At 38.9% G+C, this 17,549-nt stretch overlaps 1 protein-coding gene across 3 annotated transcripts in view; it reads right to left on the bottom strand.

The window, feature by feature from the left end:
- Positions 1 to 17,549, bottom strand: part of Col12a1 (collagen type XII alpha 1 chain) — a 114,693-nt gene that overhangs the window by 9,838 nt on the left and 87,306 nt on the right. For all 3 annotated transcript variants that reach the window (XM_042281395.2, XM_006980038.4, XM_076576788.1), the window contains 8 exons: positions 12,040 to 12,189; positions 9,629 to 9,706; positions 7,923 to 8,009; positions 6,216 to 6,269; positions 5,640 to 5,735; positions 4,803 to 4,856; positions 4,268 to 4,321; positions 1,201 to 1,254 (listed from right to left, as the gene is read on the bottom strand). In XM_042281395.2, the coding sequence (XP_042137329.1) occupies positions 1,201 to 1,254; positions 4,268 to 4,321; positions 4,803 to 4,856; positions 5,640 to 5,735; positions 6,216 to 6,269; positions 7,923 to 8,009; positions 9,629 to 9,706; positions 12,040 to 12,189 (627 nt within the window). The remainder of the gene's footprint in view (positions 1 to 1,200; positions 1,255 to 4,267; positions 4,322 to 4,802; positions 4,857 to 5,639; positions 5,736 to 6,215; positions 6,270 to 7,922; positions 8,010 to 9,628; positions 9,707 to 12,039; positions 12,190 to 17,549) is intronic.

Here is a 17,549-nt window from a genome sequence, read left to right as displayed (position 1 = left end):
TTTTAAGGTAACACGAGGGGGAAATCCTGGAAATTTAGTCTGAACTATATCTTGAGACCAATGGAAAAATACACGCACACATATAACCAGCTTCATAATTTCTAGACTACAATCTCAGTAAATCTGCTACAAAGCATCTTTACAGAAGGAAACTCCTAAAGTTTTAGTTTATTTTTGAAACAAAAAAAATCAAAATAAAAACTCCAAAAGATGGGGATGGAAACTTTGGCCAGAGAGGAATTAAAAAGGTGGCTGGGTTTATCACAGTTTAGCCACACTTCTGGCATCTGTAGAGGAGTCTAGAAATCACTTCTTCCTCAGGGACATTCCCCAGGCTCCAAGTCTCTCCATCCTATCAGCACGCTTCAACCCAGCAAAACCACAAGAATTTCTCCCTGTCGCTTTTAAGTCAACTTTCAGGCATTTCCGCCATCTATCTATTGGGCTATTTATAATATAATATCCAATACATCATGTTCTAAAGCCTACCATTTCCGTGAAATGGAATCATAAGATTTTATAAAATAGTTTTCTGTGGGATCTATGCAAAAAAAAAAAATGAGCTCTGCAGTAAATACTTAGGCTTAATATTTAAACCTGAAAATATATGTATTAAAGATAAATAGTAAAATCATTTAAACATATGTTTCAGAATCTCTGAATCCTTCCATCCAGACAAGGGCACAGCCACTGTCTCTATCTCACTGTGACCCCACCTACAGGCAGTTCTACTTGAAGCAGTTTCAGAATCTCTTATCTTCAGTATCTTCCCCACAAATCATAAGAAGACCCTTTGTTTAAGGTACAGATAAAACCTACTTCCCCAGAATGATTGATGGTCGCTCATTAATAATGTCCTTAACATTTAAATGTCAGGAGCTCCAGATTCAGGAGGTAACCACTGAGGTCCTGAAAATAGCTACTCAATAAAGAGGAAAATCATGAGACTAACCAGCTAGTGGCCAAGTCAGTCTGAGATTTTCTCAACTGTAACTTGATTAAGCATCTGTATTTTGACATATCTGTTTTCTCTAGCACATTTTGATTTATAAAAACAAACCCCAACAGCTCATATAACAATATACCCCACAGCACAGACAGAGAGTAATTCAAATCAGGTTTTCTCACTAGCAAAAATGGCAACAAAAGGAAAGGAGACTGGAGACCAGATGGAGGCAGTGTAACCCACTGGGCTCTTACCGGTGGCCCGGGTGGGCCTCTCGGTCCCATTGCACCATCTTTTCCAGTGAAACCCTGCATAAGAATAAAATCACAATTGCAGATTAGGAAGGAAATGAACATGAACAAGGGAAATGATGCAAGTAGATCATTAAGGGTGATACAGAGGACTGAGTACAATTTGGTGTTTGGTAGGTACTCATTCAATATGAAGACCAATATATCAAAACGACTTATTTCAATTTACATTACACTTTTACTGAGTAATTATTTCCTGCACTCATTCATTTGTGGAGTTACAAGTAAAGCCATTTTAAGTGCCAAACTTGTCTTCTTCAAGGAAGGCAGATTCTGGTTTTGACTTCTGTAAGAGCGTAAAGAAGGGCAACGAGCGATCAACTCTCTCTGCTCGACAGTTACTCTCTGAAAAGGGCAAAACTGTATTAACTGCCCTGCACCCTCAGAGGTTCTCACAACCAGCAGAAAACTCTCTCCCTTCATCAGCAGAGCCAAGCTGTGTCAGTGTGAGCATCAAGGAAAAGGCAGGGTGCACCTCCCTGCAGGGCTGCCCTTTGGCTCCTGTGTCCACGCCGATGAGTTCCTTCTCTCTGCACAGTGCCAAGTGACCTTTGCCTGGAGTGAGTCACCCTGCTACCTACTTAGCTTTCGTTCCCAAGAACAGATCTCTGAAACCCAGCCGAGGACTTCTGAGTCAGTTTTCTGTTTATGTTTGCTGCATTCCTCTGTCAGAAGTGATTTTTGTCCCATTTTCTGAAGAGAGTAAGAATGATCAGTACCAGGCATGGTGGCTCCATGCCTGTAATGCCAGCATTGGGGAGGCTGAGACGGGAGAATTACTGTGAGTTCTGGGCCAGCCTGGTTTTGAGAAATCGAACATGAAAGAATGATTATTTTGTCCATAATCATTCAGCATCCATATTTGTTAGTCTACTGATTTCACAATAACAGAAACTTAAAGGGTTTCATTTAAGGGAATTTTAGAAATTCTCCATGTCCAAAAAAAAAAAATCTTTTCAGAAACTTAAAGGGATAAACTTTCGGGCTGCTTTCTGAAGGAGCTAGGTCTGCTTAACACAAACCAGACTCTGAGTCCCATCTGATACAAAACCAACAATACTTCTGAGAGCCACTTAAGAAACAAAAATGTTCCAGTAGCTTTGCTGAGACGGTCGGAATGGCATTTCTTCCATCTAAACATAGCCAACTGCTGCCTAGTATGCTCTTTCTCAACTTTTAGTGAGTGTCGTATTTTTAATAATCTAGTGGTGCTTGGGACTTTGAAGGAACATATCTAAATTGGGATGAGGGGGTTTTCGTCTGATAGCCCTTAAAGGGGCTGTCTTCAGCTACCTGCAGACCACCATGCTTCAACTTTTAGTTTCACTTCTTGTTGCAAGCTTGCAGCTGTTATGTTCTCCCGAGTAACTGTTAGAAGAGACTAGCAATCACCTTTATACAAATATGGAGATTAGATACATGTACCTGGGGTTCTTCTGCTGTTTCTCCTTTCAAAATCATCCAAGGCAGTCGAATGCCCTGCTATTCCTGCAGAACCTTAATCCTTGGCTTCACTCTCCTCCCATTTCTATCTCTGAATTCCTGTTACTTTCTTATTTTGTTGGCCAAGATCCCCAAACCAACAGTCTCTCTCACTGTCTAAAATAGTTTCGTCCTTCTCCCTCACCACAACGGTGGACACGGATTAGAGTTCCAGGGAGGAAATGCATAGGTCCTCCCAACCCCTCGTCCGTCTGGGTGCAGTGATGACAGTAGTGGCTGCCTGATTGCCTGTTGCTGGGAAGTCAACCTCAGGACCCCCACCATCTCCATCGGAAGCACTGGGGTAGGTTGTGATGTGTACAGCCAGCCCTCAGCAGCAGTTCAGCCCACTGTCATTTTTCAATGGCCATATTCAGTTTGTTTTTGTTTTGTTTTGTTTGAGGGGGGCCAGGCTAAGGTATTACCTTCATATTCTAACTGTTGTTCTTCATCATAAAATAAAACTTTTACAATACTTCCCAAAGTGTCAGTCTTCAAAGAGGCTGAAGAAGTACATCAATACAGTCTCCACATTCCTTATCAGAGTCTAGGGCTTGTGCTTTGACTCTTCTTTTTCTTCCAAATGTAAAAGGAAGTAGGGAAACGGTGCTCGGGAGCATACCATGTGCTATTTTGAGTTATCTTGGTGAACCATTGCTCCCACTGAGTGACACCTCCTTGCCATCCATTACTTACAGATAGTAAGGTTAGTAAATCACATGGTTACTGACAGCAGGTACAGCACTGACCCCTCCAGAGAAGGCAGATAGTCGGATAGTCACAGTTTAGCCTGACTGATAGAGCGCAGACAACCCTCAAACTGTTGTTTAAACCATAAAATGCTGAAAGGCTGTGAGATTTGTGGGCTTTGAGCAATTCTAATGTCTCTAAATTTCTCTTACTAAAGCATTTTTGGTATCTTATTGAAACAAATGTTTCCATAGCATTGGTGAATGAAGCATAAATGTCATGTTCATTTGGTTACCAATTAACTTGTCCCAGAGTGGAATGGCTTTCCTACTTTGCTATTACCCCGAGTCAAGGGCAAATTTGAAGGCTGCCACAAATAGAGAAAGTCCCAACTAAATACCAGCTCTTTACACCAGCATCAACTTCAGAAGAGACACTTGTCTTCTAAAGGGGTAGCGAGTTCCTTGGGACTTCAAAGACAATGCTGTGAAAGTTAAGGCTACTCTCCAAGTTACATAAAATCTATCTCATGATAAATATTTTAATTTTCGGATCTAAAATGATTCCTAAGTCTCTTGGGTGTCTTTCTAACAGTTAAAAACTGTTTACTGCGTTCTTAATCTAATACAACTTTAAAATTCCCAAAATTAAAATTTCAAAAACTTCCCCCAAAATCCCATCAATTTGTTTAAGGGAACTCAAGATGGTTCTGATGTTGTATGGTCCACTGACACCAGTTTGAAGCCTTCCACAAGATATTTGAACTCCACATCTCCAACCGTACAAACAGGACTGTGGGGATTCTCTAATTAATACATATGTGTGGCCCCAAACTTACTCTGTCTCCTGGTGGTCCCATTGGTCCTGGTGGACCAGGTAATCCTGGGGTTCCCTGCACAAAACGAAGCAAACAATTAGCATGCAGTGAAACACTGTTTGTGTAGAAAGTGATTGTTAGCATTCTCCAAAACGTTTTCAAAAAACAAAGTTTGGGAGCACTGGAAAGAAACAGAAGACCATGACCAAACAGAGCACCAGACACATAGACATCAGTCATCAAGACAATATCAGAATTAAACAGTATACACTTGAACACTAAAAATAGAGTGAGAAATCCAGGTCCAGTGAAGCATGCTTACCCTTCACTACTTCATCTTTCTCACTTTCTTAATTAAAATTCTTTTTTCATTTAATAAATTCTGATCATGCTTTCCCCTTCCTCCAGCTCCTCCCATCTCCTCCCCACCCACCAAACTCTGCAGCCTCTGTCTTTTGATTTAGAAAACAATTTTGCAAAACTCAAAGACAACTTTTCAAACAGTACATGACAGGTTTAAAAAAAAAAAAAAAAAGGAGTAATTTCGAGAACTCACCGTCCGGCCGGGAAGGCCTGGCTCTCCTGCGTCACCTTTCATTCCCTGGCGACCCTAGAGTGGGCAGCGAGAAGATGGTTCTCAATGGAAATTAAGTTTAAAAGGAAGAAATGAGTCACTTAAGCACTTTAATCCCTTCATAAGTATAGCGTAAAGGTTCAGAGACAAGCACATAGGTCTCTTTTGAAGGGAGATGAATAAGCCAGATTTTATTATTATTATTATTATTATTATTATTATTATTATTGTTATTATTAACACTCACTTTCTCCAGAAAATGCCATCTTGTAACTTCTACTTAATATTATGATACTCTTATCTAATTATATCTACTTTGAAGGAATGTATTTTAACACAAGTGATATATGCACTACATTTAGGAAGTTTTTGAGAGAGCAAATAAGCAGAACAATTTTTCTACAGTTATTTATCACATATCCATTTATATATCTAAAATAGCATTCATCAGAAGAAAGCATCTTGCATTCTCCTTGAATTTAGAACCACATAGAAAATGTTGCAGATAACCCAGTCCTAGTGGCTCAGGGCTTTCATCCCCAGCTACCCAGAAGACTGAGGCAGGAGAATCTATGCCCTGCACTGACCCACAGGATGAATTCAAGACCCCATCTCAAAATAAGAAGTTTACAAAGGGCTGGGGATATAGATCAGTGGTAAAGAGCTTGTGTAGCATCTATGAGGCTCTAGGTTCAAACCCTGCTACCAAAAATAGCTGAGGGAAGGGACAACAAAACAGGTAAGGCGGGGGAGAACATTCCATTTAAACACATTGTTAACCCAACATTTTCATTTACTACAGAAAGCCTTTGTGCTTACCTGTTCTCCTGGAATGGAAAGTCCATTGGGTCCCTGGGGGCCTGGAGGACCCTGGGGGCCTGGAGGGCCTGTATCTCCACGGGGACCTGGAGGCCCCTAAAACATAGGAGTAAAAGAGAAAGGGGAGGGGGTGATGTAATACCCTCAGTGGGAACATTCTAAAGCTTCTCTTCATAGCCTGGAAGCATCATCACCTAGTCTTCATAAACATTCTGGAAATATATACTTGTATAAAACTGTGTTGATCCCATTCTTTCATCCTCTTTACTACACATTTAAAAGGTAGGATGTGCACCGAATTCACAAGAACACTCAGGTTTCAATAAAAGTCCTATTAAAAGTAGACTTTTTAAAGTGAAAAAAAAAACATTATATAATATGTGCTGCATTCAGAGATTCCCAAGAACTCAAAGTTCAAATTTCATTAGATTTAATCTACAATACTAGCTCATTATGTCAAGGATGGTGATGTGACCTGGGGTACACTAAACTAAGGTCAAATACCACCTCCAAGGAAATTCAAACAACTAGACTTCAACTTACTGACAACTATTTGGAGTGTTAAAATATACTTACAACTGCCCCATTGATTCCTCTTTCACCTCTGGGACCTTTTGCACCAGGTCCTCCCTAAAACACGAAGAAAGAACACATTTCAGTGTGAGCACAAGGAAAATAGAAATTGACATATAAAAATAGTGTTTCAAGAAGGAATGCAGTCCCTAAACAGTCAGTACTTCCATGGCTATTTGCAAAATATTGAAGTAAAACTGTCATGTCATAGCTGGTATGCAGCTCTGTGGCCAATCACTTGCTTAGCATGTGTAAAGCTCTGGTTTGAGCTCCAGCATGGCTAAGAAATAAATTTGTATCATACAAACACACAGAAAAATAGAATTTCAAAACTTTGTGCATTCTTTGTTTCTTCTTATTATACTTACAGCACTTGAATAAAAAGAAAAATGCATTTGAGAATTATATGAATTATATTCTTGAAGGAAAATAACAAAAAAAAATATATTCTTCAAGGAAAATATTCAAATCTCTCTGGATCTCAGAGCATGCACTTAAGAAACAAGAATTCAAAGACCAACAAACAAAGTCAAAATAAATATGATAGTGACTTCAGAAAATGGTACCTCAAAACTGGAGGGGGAAAAAGACCTGAAAAGTATCTATCAGATCTAAGACATATGCCAGGTACATATCAGATTCATGATACTAATTCCAGTGACATTTGAATCTATTAAAAGTTGCTTTGTAATTAACCTAAAGTAAATTATTTGCTAGAACCCAAGTATCACAAGGATTGATATTCTCGGTATCTTTGAGTTGCTCCTATATCAATGACCTATTGTCTTAAAAAACCAATGAGGTTAGAGCAATGACTTCTATTCTTCAATGGAGCTGAAGTCAGGTATTACGAATCAATTCCCAAATTGAGGAGTTACGAACTGACTGATCAGTGTGCTCTACCATAACTGTGGTCTTCAATGTTTCACTTCGAATTTTCTTAGTCTCCCATCCCCATTGCATAGTATCTGGTCATAGTCTCTCCACTCAAGTTATTCCAAACTCTAGTACTTTCTCCCAGCACTTAGAATATGACCATATATTTGAGTTGAGTCTTCATATGTTATGCTCATTGGTGTGTCTATGCCAGGTGCATATGTTCTAGGTTCTAAGTTAGTTGATCTTCGTCAGCTTTCCAAACCATGGCTCATTTCCATTCATACAAGAAACTTTCAGGAAATGTAAGACATTTCCAAGCCCTTGAATTTGCAGGTGGAAACCCAAACTTGTGTTTTTAAGAGAAAAATCTTGAAGAGTGCCAATGTCGTTATCCCTGGGTGGCTAGAGAAATGGGCCAAGTACTAGGACCAAATTATCCTCTTTTTTAAAAAGAATTCTTACTACATTTATGTATGTATTCCATGGCACATGAATGGAAGCCAGAGGACACCTTGCAGGAGTTGGTTCTTTTATTCCACCTTGTAGGTCCCAGGGATAAAACATGGGTCATTAGGCTTGGCAGTAAGCACAGTTAGCCACTGACTCATCTTGACAGCTCCCAAATTTTCCTTTTGATTTACTTCATTTCAGATCTCAAAATCTGTTATAAAGATGGCTGGAAGTTTAGCATATTCTATCACTGAAAACACAAATGGATAAAAAGCATTTTATGGCCTTCATACTGACAAATGGGTGATCATTCCAAAGATTCTCCTCCAAAGTATTTCATAGCTAAACAATAGTGATAAGTAACTATTTTGGTCTCCTTACTGCAGGGCCTGGAGGGCCTGGAGGTCCAACGCTGTCCTGTGTACATGTGCAAGCATTCGGAAGAGCAGGGCATTTTGCTTCATCTCTCTGCAATTTTTGAAAAGGTTATTTGCATATAAACACAGTGAGGAGTGGAGGATGACATCCCATCTACTAGCTCTATTTACATACATGAGAGTCTGTTTCCCAACTGGAAGAAATAATTGCTCATTATCATCACTTATAAATGGTTTAACATTGGAACTTTCTCAGATCCTTTGTGCTTTGCTTGAGCAAATCACACACAACAAAGTAATATTGACAGGATTAGTAGGTCAACTGGTAATTTAGCCCAATTTTTGTTAATCCCTGTTGTAGAAACGCTCTATGTCTTAAACATCAACTCCTATTTTATTCAGGAAAAAAAATGCAAAGCCCTTTCTTTCCGCGGTCGCCAAGACTCTCCCTATTCTGTAAACCAGCATGTGCATCCCATGTGTGCCACTTCCCTACCTCACTTTCACAGTGGCCCAGCACTACCCATCCATGTCATGCTTATCAGATAAATTGGAGCACTCTATGGGCCTTAGGGCTGGAGTGTCTTCCTATGCGATCCACATAGTTTGCTCCCTCGCTTCACTGGGATCTCCGCTGAACTTTCTCATGACCAAAAGTTGATGGCACCTGCCATCACTCCCCCTCCCTTCAGCTTGACTTGGTTTTCATCCTAGGATCCCCACTGTGCAGCATAACACACAGATAACCCCTAGGTATCTGGCGGTTATTTGTTCCAGGACCTCCTGGAAATACTGAAACCCAAGGATACTAAAATTCCTCGTCTAAAATGCTGCAGTTTGTGCATGCAGCCTAAGTATACCCCCTGCATACTTCAGAACATGTCTAGATTACTTAGTACAGCATAAGTGCTATGGATAGCTGTTACCTAACGCTATTTAGGAAATAATGGCAAGAAAAAGTCTGCGTGAGGTTGATAAATATCTGTTAGGAAAGCATTAGAGCAAAAACATGTTTATAAGTTCAATGGATACAGTCTTTTTGATATTTCCAGTCTGTATTTGGTTGAATCCACAGATAAGAAGCCCAGAATCAGGGAGAACCAATACATCTATTTGTTAATTTCTCTCATTGCCTTTCACAGACACTCACTTTTTACTGCTACAGCCCTAGCATATTGAGGGATTGATGCATTATAATAAATGTTCACTACGTATTTAATAGCATCATTTATCTAGCAGATGTATGTAGCTGTGCCTGCCAAAAGTCTTATATCACCAACATTGAACTTTATAACTATTACCACCACCTATACATAATACAGACACACACATATGTATGTATGTATATATGTATGTATGTATGCATTCCTTCCATCAGAAGATTGTTAGTAATCCAGAAAAGTGATAGCTTATTCAGTAAAAGGCTGTTACACAGTAGGAGGTCTGCGGTAAGTAGGTTTATCAAACACACTGGCTCGATATGACCTTCCTGGCTGTTGTTGAGAGAATTTCCAGATATGGTCTTGTGCATGCCTAGCCTTCTAGCAAAGGGTCACATAAGCCAGGGCAGTGCTAGCTGAAAAGCACGCACACATTCCACATCCCTGGGATCCTATCTAGAGCTGCAGCTGTTGAGTGTTATTTCCTCTCCCAGACCATTTGCATCATGAGGCTCCTTCTCGGGGACAAGTAATGACAGGACTTACTCACCCTAGAGGGAATATCACAGCATCTGTCTCTACTGGTCCACACCGGGCTGCAGACAATGTCAAAGCTCTGGATTTGGAACTGCAAACAACCAAAAGCCACATCAGCTAAGCAGGCAGGAAGACATTTTAAACATTTTATTCTTGCCAACTTCAGGCAGATTCTCTCTAGAGCTGACTCCTGAGAGCACTGTTAGGCTTATGTGGTAAGGAGAAGCATGAAAATGTGTAGCTAAAAGGGACAGTAACAAAAACTGCATCTGCCCAGACCCTGTTTATTATCCACTTGCTGAAAATATATGCTTGAGTGAAGTATTAAAGAACATTCATTCCTGTGTTCAAATTCATTTGAATACTACACAAGTTTAAATCAATCTTTAAAGACATGTCTTTGTAGAAAAGTAACATTAAAGAAATTTTCACCTTACTCTATAGTTGATGACATTTGCTTTAGAAATTATTATCTAGAAATAGACTAATAATTTTTACAGCCCTCAGTTGAACTACTTCAGTGAAGCACGTGCCTTTTGACTTTCTAGAATTTAAGATAGAACTGTTTAGACAAAAAGACAAAGGCTGTCTAGACACAGCCATTCTTTTAAATATGTGGTGATCATTTCCTCTCCGCAGCCAGAAGGTACCATATAGGGTATTGGAGGAGAAAAGACGTTGACATCTCACCCAGCTATCAACTCCCCAACTACAATTACCAAACCCACCAAGCAAGTAACCAACTGCTCTCTGATGGGATCTGAGGTGTGCTCCACTAGAGGGAAGTCAAACTGTAATCCCAGTCAAAATACTTTTGACTGAGTAGTTCTTAGTTTTTAAATTGTCGTGGTACTAATCTGCCATCTAAATATTTATGGACAAATGGGATCCCCAGCCTTAATCAGAGAAGTTTCTCTTTGCAATGAATGGCAGTGGATGCAGAGCTGCCGAAGGTGCTGAGAATACATGATGGTGAGTGCTCAGTCCTGAGCAGGACATATATGCTACACTCTCTATTTCTCCCTCTTATACTCTGCCATGGCCCGGGAAAAATTGCAGAGTAGTGGGTAGAAAGAATGTACTGTCTAGAAGACAGGGCAATGAGCTATGAAATGCTGTCATCTGAGCATTACACAGCCAATGAAGTCATCTCACAGTAACTGTGGTTGGTTGCAACGGGCCTGCACAAGACTGGGGGTTCACATGGCTCCATTTCTCCCTATTAGCTATTAGCCACTGATAAATTCTGGAGAAAAGGAAGACATCATCTTCAGTTACATAACCACTAATGAATCCACAGGATACTAATGGATAGTTCCAAACCTATGGTCACACAGCCAATCTTGGTTAAACTCAGTAGGTCTCAAAAAAGGGGGAAGGACATGAATAAAAATATCTGATGATAACTTTATTTAAATACCAAAGCCAATATTCATTAAAATGTTGGGCTTATCATGATTCTATTAAATTCAAACTAATTGTTCCCCTATTATAGCCAAAAAAACTTCCCTTTCAAATCTAAAAGAACATCTTGTCTACAGAAAGAAACTAAAATAATGACATTCAAAAATAATAATAACAGAAGCCAAAACTGTTAGCTTCTAAGACAATGTTTATTGGTTGACATTTAGTATGTCTAATGAGCCAGGGATAGTGAAAGCTTGAGACTTAAGTCTCCACTTCTGGATCACATTGTGAATAGAGGCTACGTGCTTTCCTTAAACCCAAGGCAATGAAACTTGAGATCCGGTGGCAGTTGGCTGCACTGCCATGGCAATCCTTCTAAGACAGACCTCTCTGTGAGTGACAGGCACAGCTAATGGTCACGGAGGCTTCATGTCCCAGTTGCACAAATTCAGGCTAACAATTATTTTGAAAAATTGAACTATTGTGACCTCGCTGGATATGTAAGCAGTAATTTGCCTTGTTTCTTTCCAGCATGACCTTGTTTTCAGAGATTACATGGTGTTTCTTGGTGCCTGGAGAACTTATTTTGACTTCAGTAGTAAAAAAGTACATTATACTGTTTTCTTGGTAGCAAGTTCTCTGACTATAATTTTTCCCACACCTTCAAACTGACAAATAAATGTAACAGTTTAAAATTCACTGAGGGAAATAGAGATAGATAGATAGATAGATAGATAGATAGATAGATAGATAGATAGATAGATAGATAGATAGATGATAGATAGATAGATAGATAGATGATAGATAGATAGATAGATAGATAGATAGATAGATAGATAGATAGATAGATAGATAGAAGATAGATAGATGATAGATAGATAGATAGATAGATAGATAGATAGATAGATAGATAGATAGATAGATAGATAAAATTTGCTGAGAGATTTAGAAAACACCATTTCAATCTTATTTACTATAAGGCACTAAATATCAAAAATATCAAAATATATTACTTACTGTCGCTGATTTTCTCTCTCCTTTAAGAAGTTTTCCAAGAATTTCATAGCCATCAGTTGTGATATTTCCAGCTTCCTTGATGTCTTTTTCTACAATTTCATAGCAGTCAATATAAATCTTAACACTTTTTGAGGTCACTACAATATGGACCTAAAAAGATAATTAATTTCCATTATAAAATTTCTCTCAAAAAAAATAAGCTGACTTTTGCATACTTTATATTACATTCTTTATAAATTGTTTCTCAAACCACTTCATCCCAAGCCAAGAGTCTTGGGTTAAAAAAAAAAAAACCAAGAACCCAAGTTTCAGATGATGTCCTATGAAATGGTACTAGTTACTCACTAAATTTTAGAATCTATCATCCATGTACATGGGCATAATTTCATAATTTCCCATTCTGTGGTTTCTTTGAGACAACCAGAGAGGATGTAGTGCATGAAAGAACTTTGTAAACTGTAAAAAAAAAATCTAAATATGGGTTTAATAAACCACTAATATACTTCACTCAGTACAAATGAGCTGTAGATATTTCCCATTGATGTCAAACCTGGTTTGTTCACCCTTCCCATTCACAAATAAGCTGTCTATCTCACAGCTCTCTAACATAGTAAGAGCTGGCACATTATTTAGAGTCAAACTTGGAAATCAACAGAACTCAAGATTCATTTAAGGAAAGGTGTGCATGTTGATTATTCTGCACCTGCTGTTGAAGAACAGGGACATCAGGAAGTCTATTGGTATAGAAAATTAGCAAAGCATTTGTATTGAAGCTAGGAAGAGAATGACTGCATGTAGCTGTTGGCTTCACAGTTACGCTCATGGATTCCACTGTCTCAGCACAAATACTTAAGCAAGAATTTGGCGATTACTGTGAAAAGTTTGACAGAAGATTAAAAAAAGCAGAAATGGATTTAACTGCTCTGGAGCAGGTAAAATAAGAAATTTTTCTAAAGTTTTAGTTTAAAACTAAATATTTTTCTTACAAGGAGTCATTACCAAAGCACTGGCTCATAACATCTATGATAAATAGGAATTACATGTTTTTATATACAAGTGGTTCATAGCTTACTAAAAATAGAGTTTAAACATCTGTGAGATAGTCAACTAATATTGAACTCAAAAACATCACATAAGCATTTCTAGGATATTTAGTATCTAACAAAAATTTAAATTTTTTATGTGTCCTTAAATGAACCATGACAGAAACAAACATTTACAAGGATTATTTCAAAATCAAAACCATTTTAATTTATATCATTCAAAATATACTGATCTTTCACTGTGAACCATAAACCAGCACATCTTAAGAACACATTTTGCTATAATTTATTCACTCTTTTTGCTGCATTATAAAGTTATGCATAATTACATTTCAACATGGACTCTTCATCTGTAGATCACTGGCCCAAGAATTCAAGATTACAGTTGCCTGCATTGGGCCTGAAGAAGTTTCAGTCTGTCATCAATCAAGCATGGATGGGGAGCACTCATGGGACCAGAGCCTGCCCTGCTTAATAGTTATTCGCAACTAGTAGATTGGGGCGGGGGGAATAGTCATTGTCTCCAATGTACATCACAAGTGAGTCCTCCAGGGCCCAGTGGATAGTTTGAAATTCAGTCACACAGATAGCTAATAACTATGAAGCAGGGTAGGCTCTGGTCCCATGAGTCCTCTCCATCCATGCAATGGTTTAACTTAAATGGTCTCAAGACAAAACACAAAGACATGAGTGTGAGAAAGGGACTTGTAAAGAGCAGGGGCACTGATGGAAGTGGGGGTAGGGAGTGCGAAAGAGGGTGAGAGGTGACAGTAACCCAAATTCATTCTGTAATATAGGAAGTAGTCAAAGAAAAAATTCGTAAAAGTTTTATGTCGGGTGGCCACAACGCCTTATGGATAAAAGTTACTTAACTGGGAGATTTACTGGAGAGATGGCTCAATGGTTAAGAACACTTGCTACTTTTTCAAAGGACCTGAGTTCAGTTCCTGGCACCCAAATGGTGGCTAACAAGCACCTGAAGTTCTAGTTCAACAGGATCATATATTTTCTTCTGGCCTTGTTGAGCACCATACATGAATGTAGTGCACATACACACAGGCAAACTCATACACATAAAATTAAAATAAAATAAGAATGGTGTTGAAAATGAAAAAGAAAACACTGTAAAAGTAAAGAACTTTAAAATGGTAGAGTACAAGGGAAAAAAAGTTATACATGGTCTGGCCCAGCACATCCCAAACAAAGGCTGCTCTCAATCAGAGAAGTTTCTCTTTGAAGTGAATGAAGATGAATGAGAGACCCTTGACTGCACAAGATGCTGAGAACAAGGGATGGTTGAGAGCTAAGCCCTAAATAAGACATTTATACCACTCCCTTAAGGCTCAGTGAACCCCATAGAAGAGGCAGAAAGAATGTAAGGCCCAGAAGACAAAGACAAGAGCTATAAGATGCCATCTTCTAAGCAAGACATGGTCACAGCAATCCTGAACCCACAGCTGCTGTGCCTATTGGCTCTGGGTCCAAACAAGTGAGGCCCCCCTAAAGTCAGCTATGGATGGGGAAGAAAGTCACAGGATCCTACCTCTTACTGTTGATCTATTGGCAACTAACAAATTCTGGGAGAAGGGAAGGCATAATGTCTAAGTGTATACCCACTGGTGAGCCCACCAGTCTCTCGTGATTAGTTCTAAACTCAGGATCATACAAATGGGTTAAGGTAGACTCTGATGAGCACTAAACTAATTGAAAGTTGTTAAATATAGAAGATATTAATGAAGCAGGAGTGCTGATAGGAAGGACTAAAGGAGAGTGGGAAGGACATACATATAGATATAGAGATATAATTTGATATATATGTGAAATTGTCAAACAAAATTTTCAATAAATTTTGATAAAATAAAAGACAAAAATAGAAGAACATAGAGAATTTGGGGAAAAGAGAAAGGCAGTGAAGAAAGAAATATGAAAAACAGGGACACTTCTCTAGGAAGACAAACAGTACAAGGAAGGCAATGCCAAGAAAATTTTATCTTGATTTGCAATAATTAATTACTATCAGAATAGAGCTCTGAAAATACTGCCCTTTGGGCATAAATAGAATGGAGGTTTCCATCAAAGTTGAAAATTTTTAAAATAGCTACAAAATGATTACATGTTTTTCAGGAGATTAGGCTCTCAGCATCTTCAGTGACTGTGAAAGAAGCATAAGATCGTCATTCTCAGCCTGCTACTCGATTGTAATTTTAATAGGTTTATCAGTGAGCCAAGGCTGTTCCTAAGAACTTTGCCAGAATCAACATCTCCTACTGGATAAGGATGGGCCAAAGTCGATCACATCCCCAAATTAGAGTTTGCTTTCCCAAGGAGGATCTTATCTACCACATTGTATCAAGGTCTGTAAAATTTTAAGCAAGAAATACTACACTGCAGCACTTGGAGATTTTTGGTTTTCTCTATTGCTGTACTGTTATTGCTGTTGTCATCATTATTGACTCTCATGGCCTCTTTAAGCTCTATTAGAAAAGCCCTTCTCCATCCTTATCAAGAGTCTATAACTATCTATTCTGTTGTGGATGGACACACGGGAGAGGACAGAAATGGGAAGAGCAAACCAGAAGGGGAAAAGTGATGAGGGAAGGAGTAAGGGGGAGATGGCTAAAACAAGGGGCCATCTGAGGGTCTTATGGAAACCTAATACACTAGAAGCTTCCTATAATATATACATATATGAAATAAATCAAAAGGAAATCACCAAATAAGGGGTAAGACAGCTCCCCAACTGGACATCTCTCATCACCAAACAAAGCTTCCAGGACTGGGAATGGATTGCATCTAATCAAATTGTTGGCCAAAGGGGTCCTATGGTAACACCCAAACAATGCAGGCTATTATCAAGAATATTAGTGACTCTTCACAAACTGACAATAGGTATCATTGCTGAAGACAACAACTACCCAACTGATTGAACATGGAGAGATCAAGCTGGTGCCTGCCCAGAGGCTTCACCTCTATGGATTAGTCTTTGTGGTACTGGAAGGTACTTTGCACACTACCAGAAAAGAGAAAAGTAAAAGCCAATCTAGCTACAAACTCGTTGATGTATATGGTGACCTGCCTGCAAGATGCGCTGATGCAACAGTGGCACAAAGCTTGTGGGCGTAACCAACCACTATTAGATTTAAGTTGAGGCATGCTCTGTAAGATGGGACCCATATCCAACACTGCTTGGGTGACCAAGACCCTAAGGTAAGATAGCCCAGGGACCTAGAGGAAAACCAAATACTACTGTTGTGCTAAAGGAATGTAGTAATAAAATGATTCCTAATGACATCCTGCTGTACTCATAGGTCTGTGCTTTGCTCAGCCATCATCAGAGGGCTTCCTCCTGCAGCAGATGGGAACAAATACAGAGACCCACAGCCAGACATTATTCAAGGAATGAGAGACCTTGAAACACTCAGCCCTAAATGGGATGTCTCCATCAAATACCTCTCCTTGGGGCTCAGAGAACTCATGGAAGAGGAGACAGAAAGATTGTAAAAGCCAGAGGAAATGGAGAACACCAAAGAATCAAGGCTTTCTAGACACAATAGGGCTGGCATACATACAGACTCAAATATTGTGGAAGCATGCATAGAGCTTATACAGTTGTACACCAGATGAGAGCCTAGGGCTGAAAGGAAAAGCAGACACACACACACACACACACACACACACACACACACTCATCCCCAATCCAGAAGCTATCTCGACAATTGATAGTCACGTGCAAATGAAAACTTACTTTTATCCAAGAGTCTCACTAGGGAAACAAACCAGTCTTAAGGGTAGACCCCATGTTCAGGAATAGATGACCAACAGAAAATGAACTCAATGGCATCTTTGAAGGTTTTTTGTCTCATAACATTAAGTCAGGGTGGGTTTTTTTTTCTACATTACAGGTCCCTAGGTCCCTTTTGAATATATTATGGCTTCTGGTTTGGAGTTTTTATGGTATACCTGAGTGTATGAATGTGTGTATCTCTGCATTTCTTATGCTTTTTCTTTGGCTCTTTTTCTTATTTTGATATTTTGTCATATTCAATTTGTTTGTTTTATCTTATTTTATTTTATTAACATTTCTTAGATGCCTGTTTGTTTTCTAAGGAATGAAGAAAGGGTGTTGATCCAGATGGGAGGGGGAGGGGAGAGGAAATGGGAGGAGTGGGGAGAGAGAAAACCATAATCAGGATATAGTATATGGCAAAATATCTATTTTAAATACAAGATTGAGAAGAAATTCCCAAAGAACTAATTTGTTTTAATACAGAGGGGAAAGAGAATCTACTTCATGAATTGGAAAATGCTATGGAAAGAAATTAAGCATGCTTGAGATCATTAAGGAAGAAGAGACCTCAGTGACCTCAAACAAGAGGAAGGCTCTTCAGCATGTTTTCATGTATGTGGCTCTTTTGGTATGTCATACATAGGGAAGCTTTAAGTGATTAGTACAATAACTTGTATTCC

Source organism: Peromyscus maniculatus, chromosome 7 (genome assembly GCF_049852395.1).
Source record: "Peromyscus maniculatus bairdii isolate BWxNUB_F1_BW_parent chromosome 7, HU_Pman_BW_mat_3.1, whole genome shotgun sequence".
In the NCBI taxonomy this organism is placed as follows: Eukaryota; Metazoa; Chordata; class Mammalia; order Rodentia; family Cricetidae; genus Peromyscus; species Peromyscus maniculatus.
The sequence above is the reverse complement of the archived record's forward strand: the minus strand, read 5'-3'. Positions and strand labels throughout refer to the sequence as shown.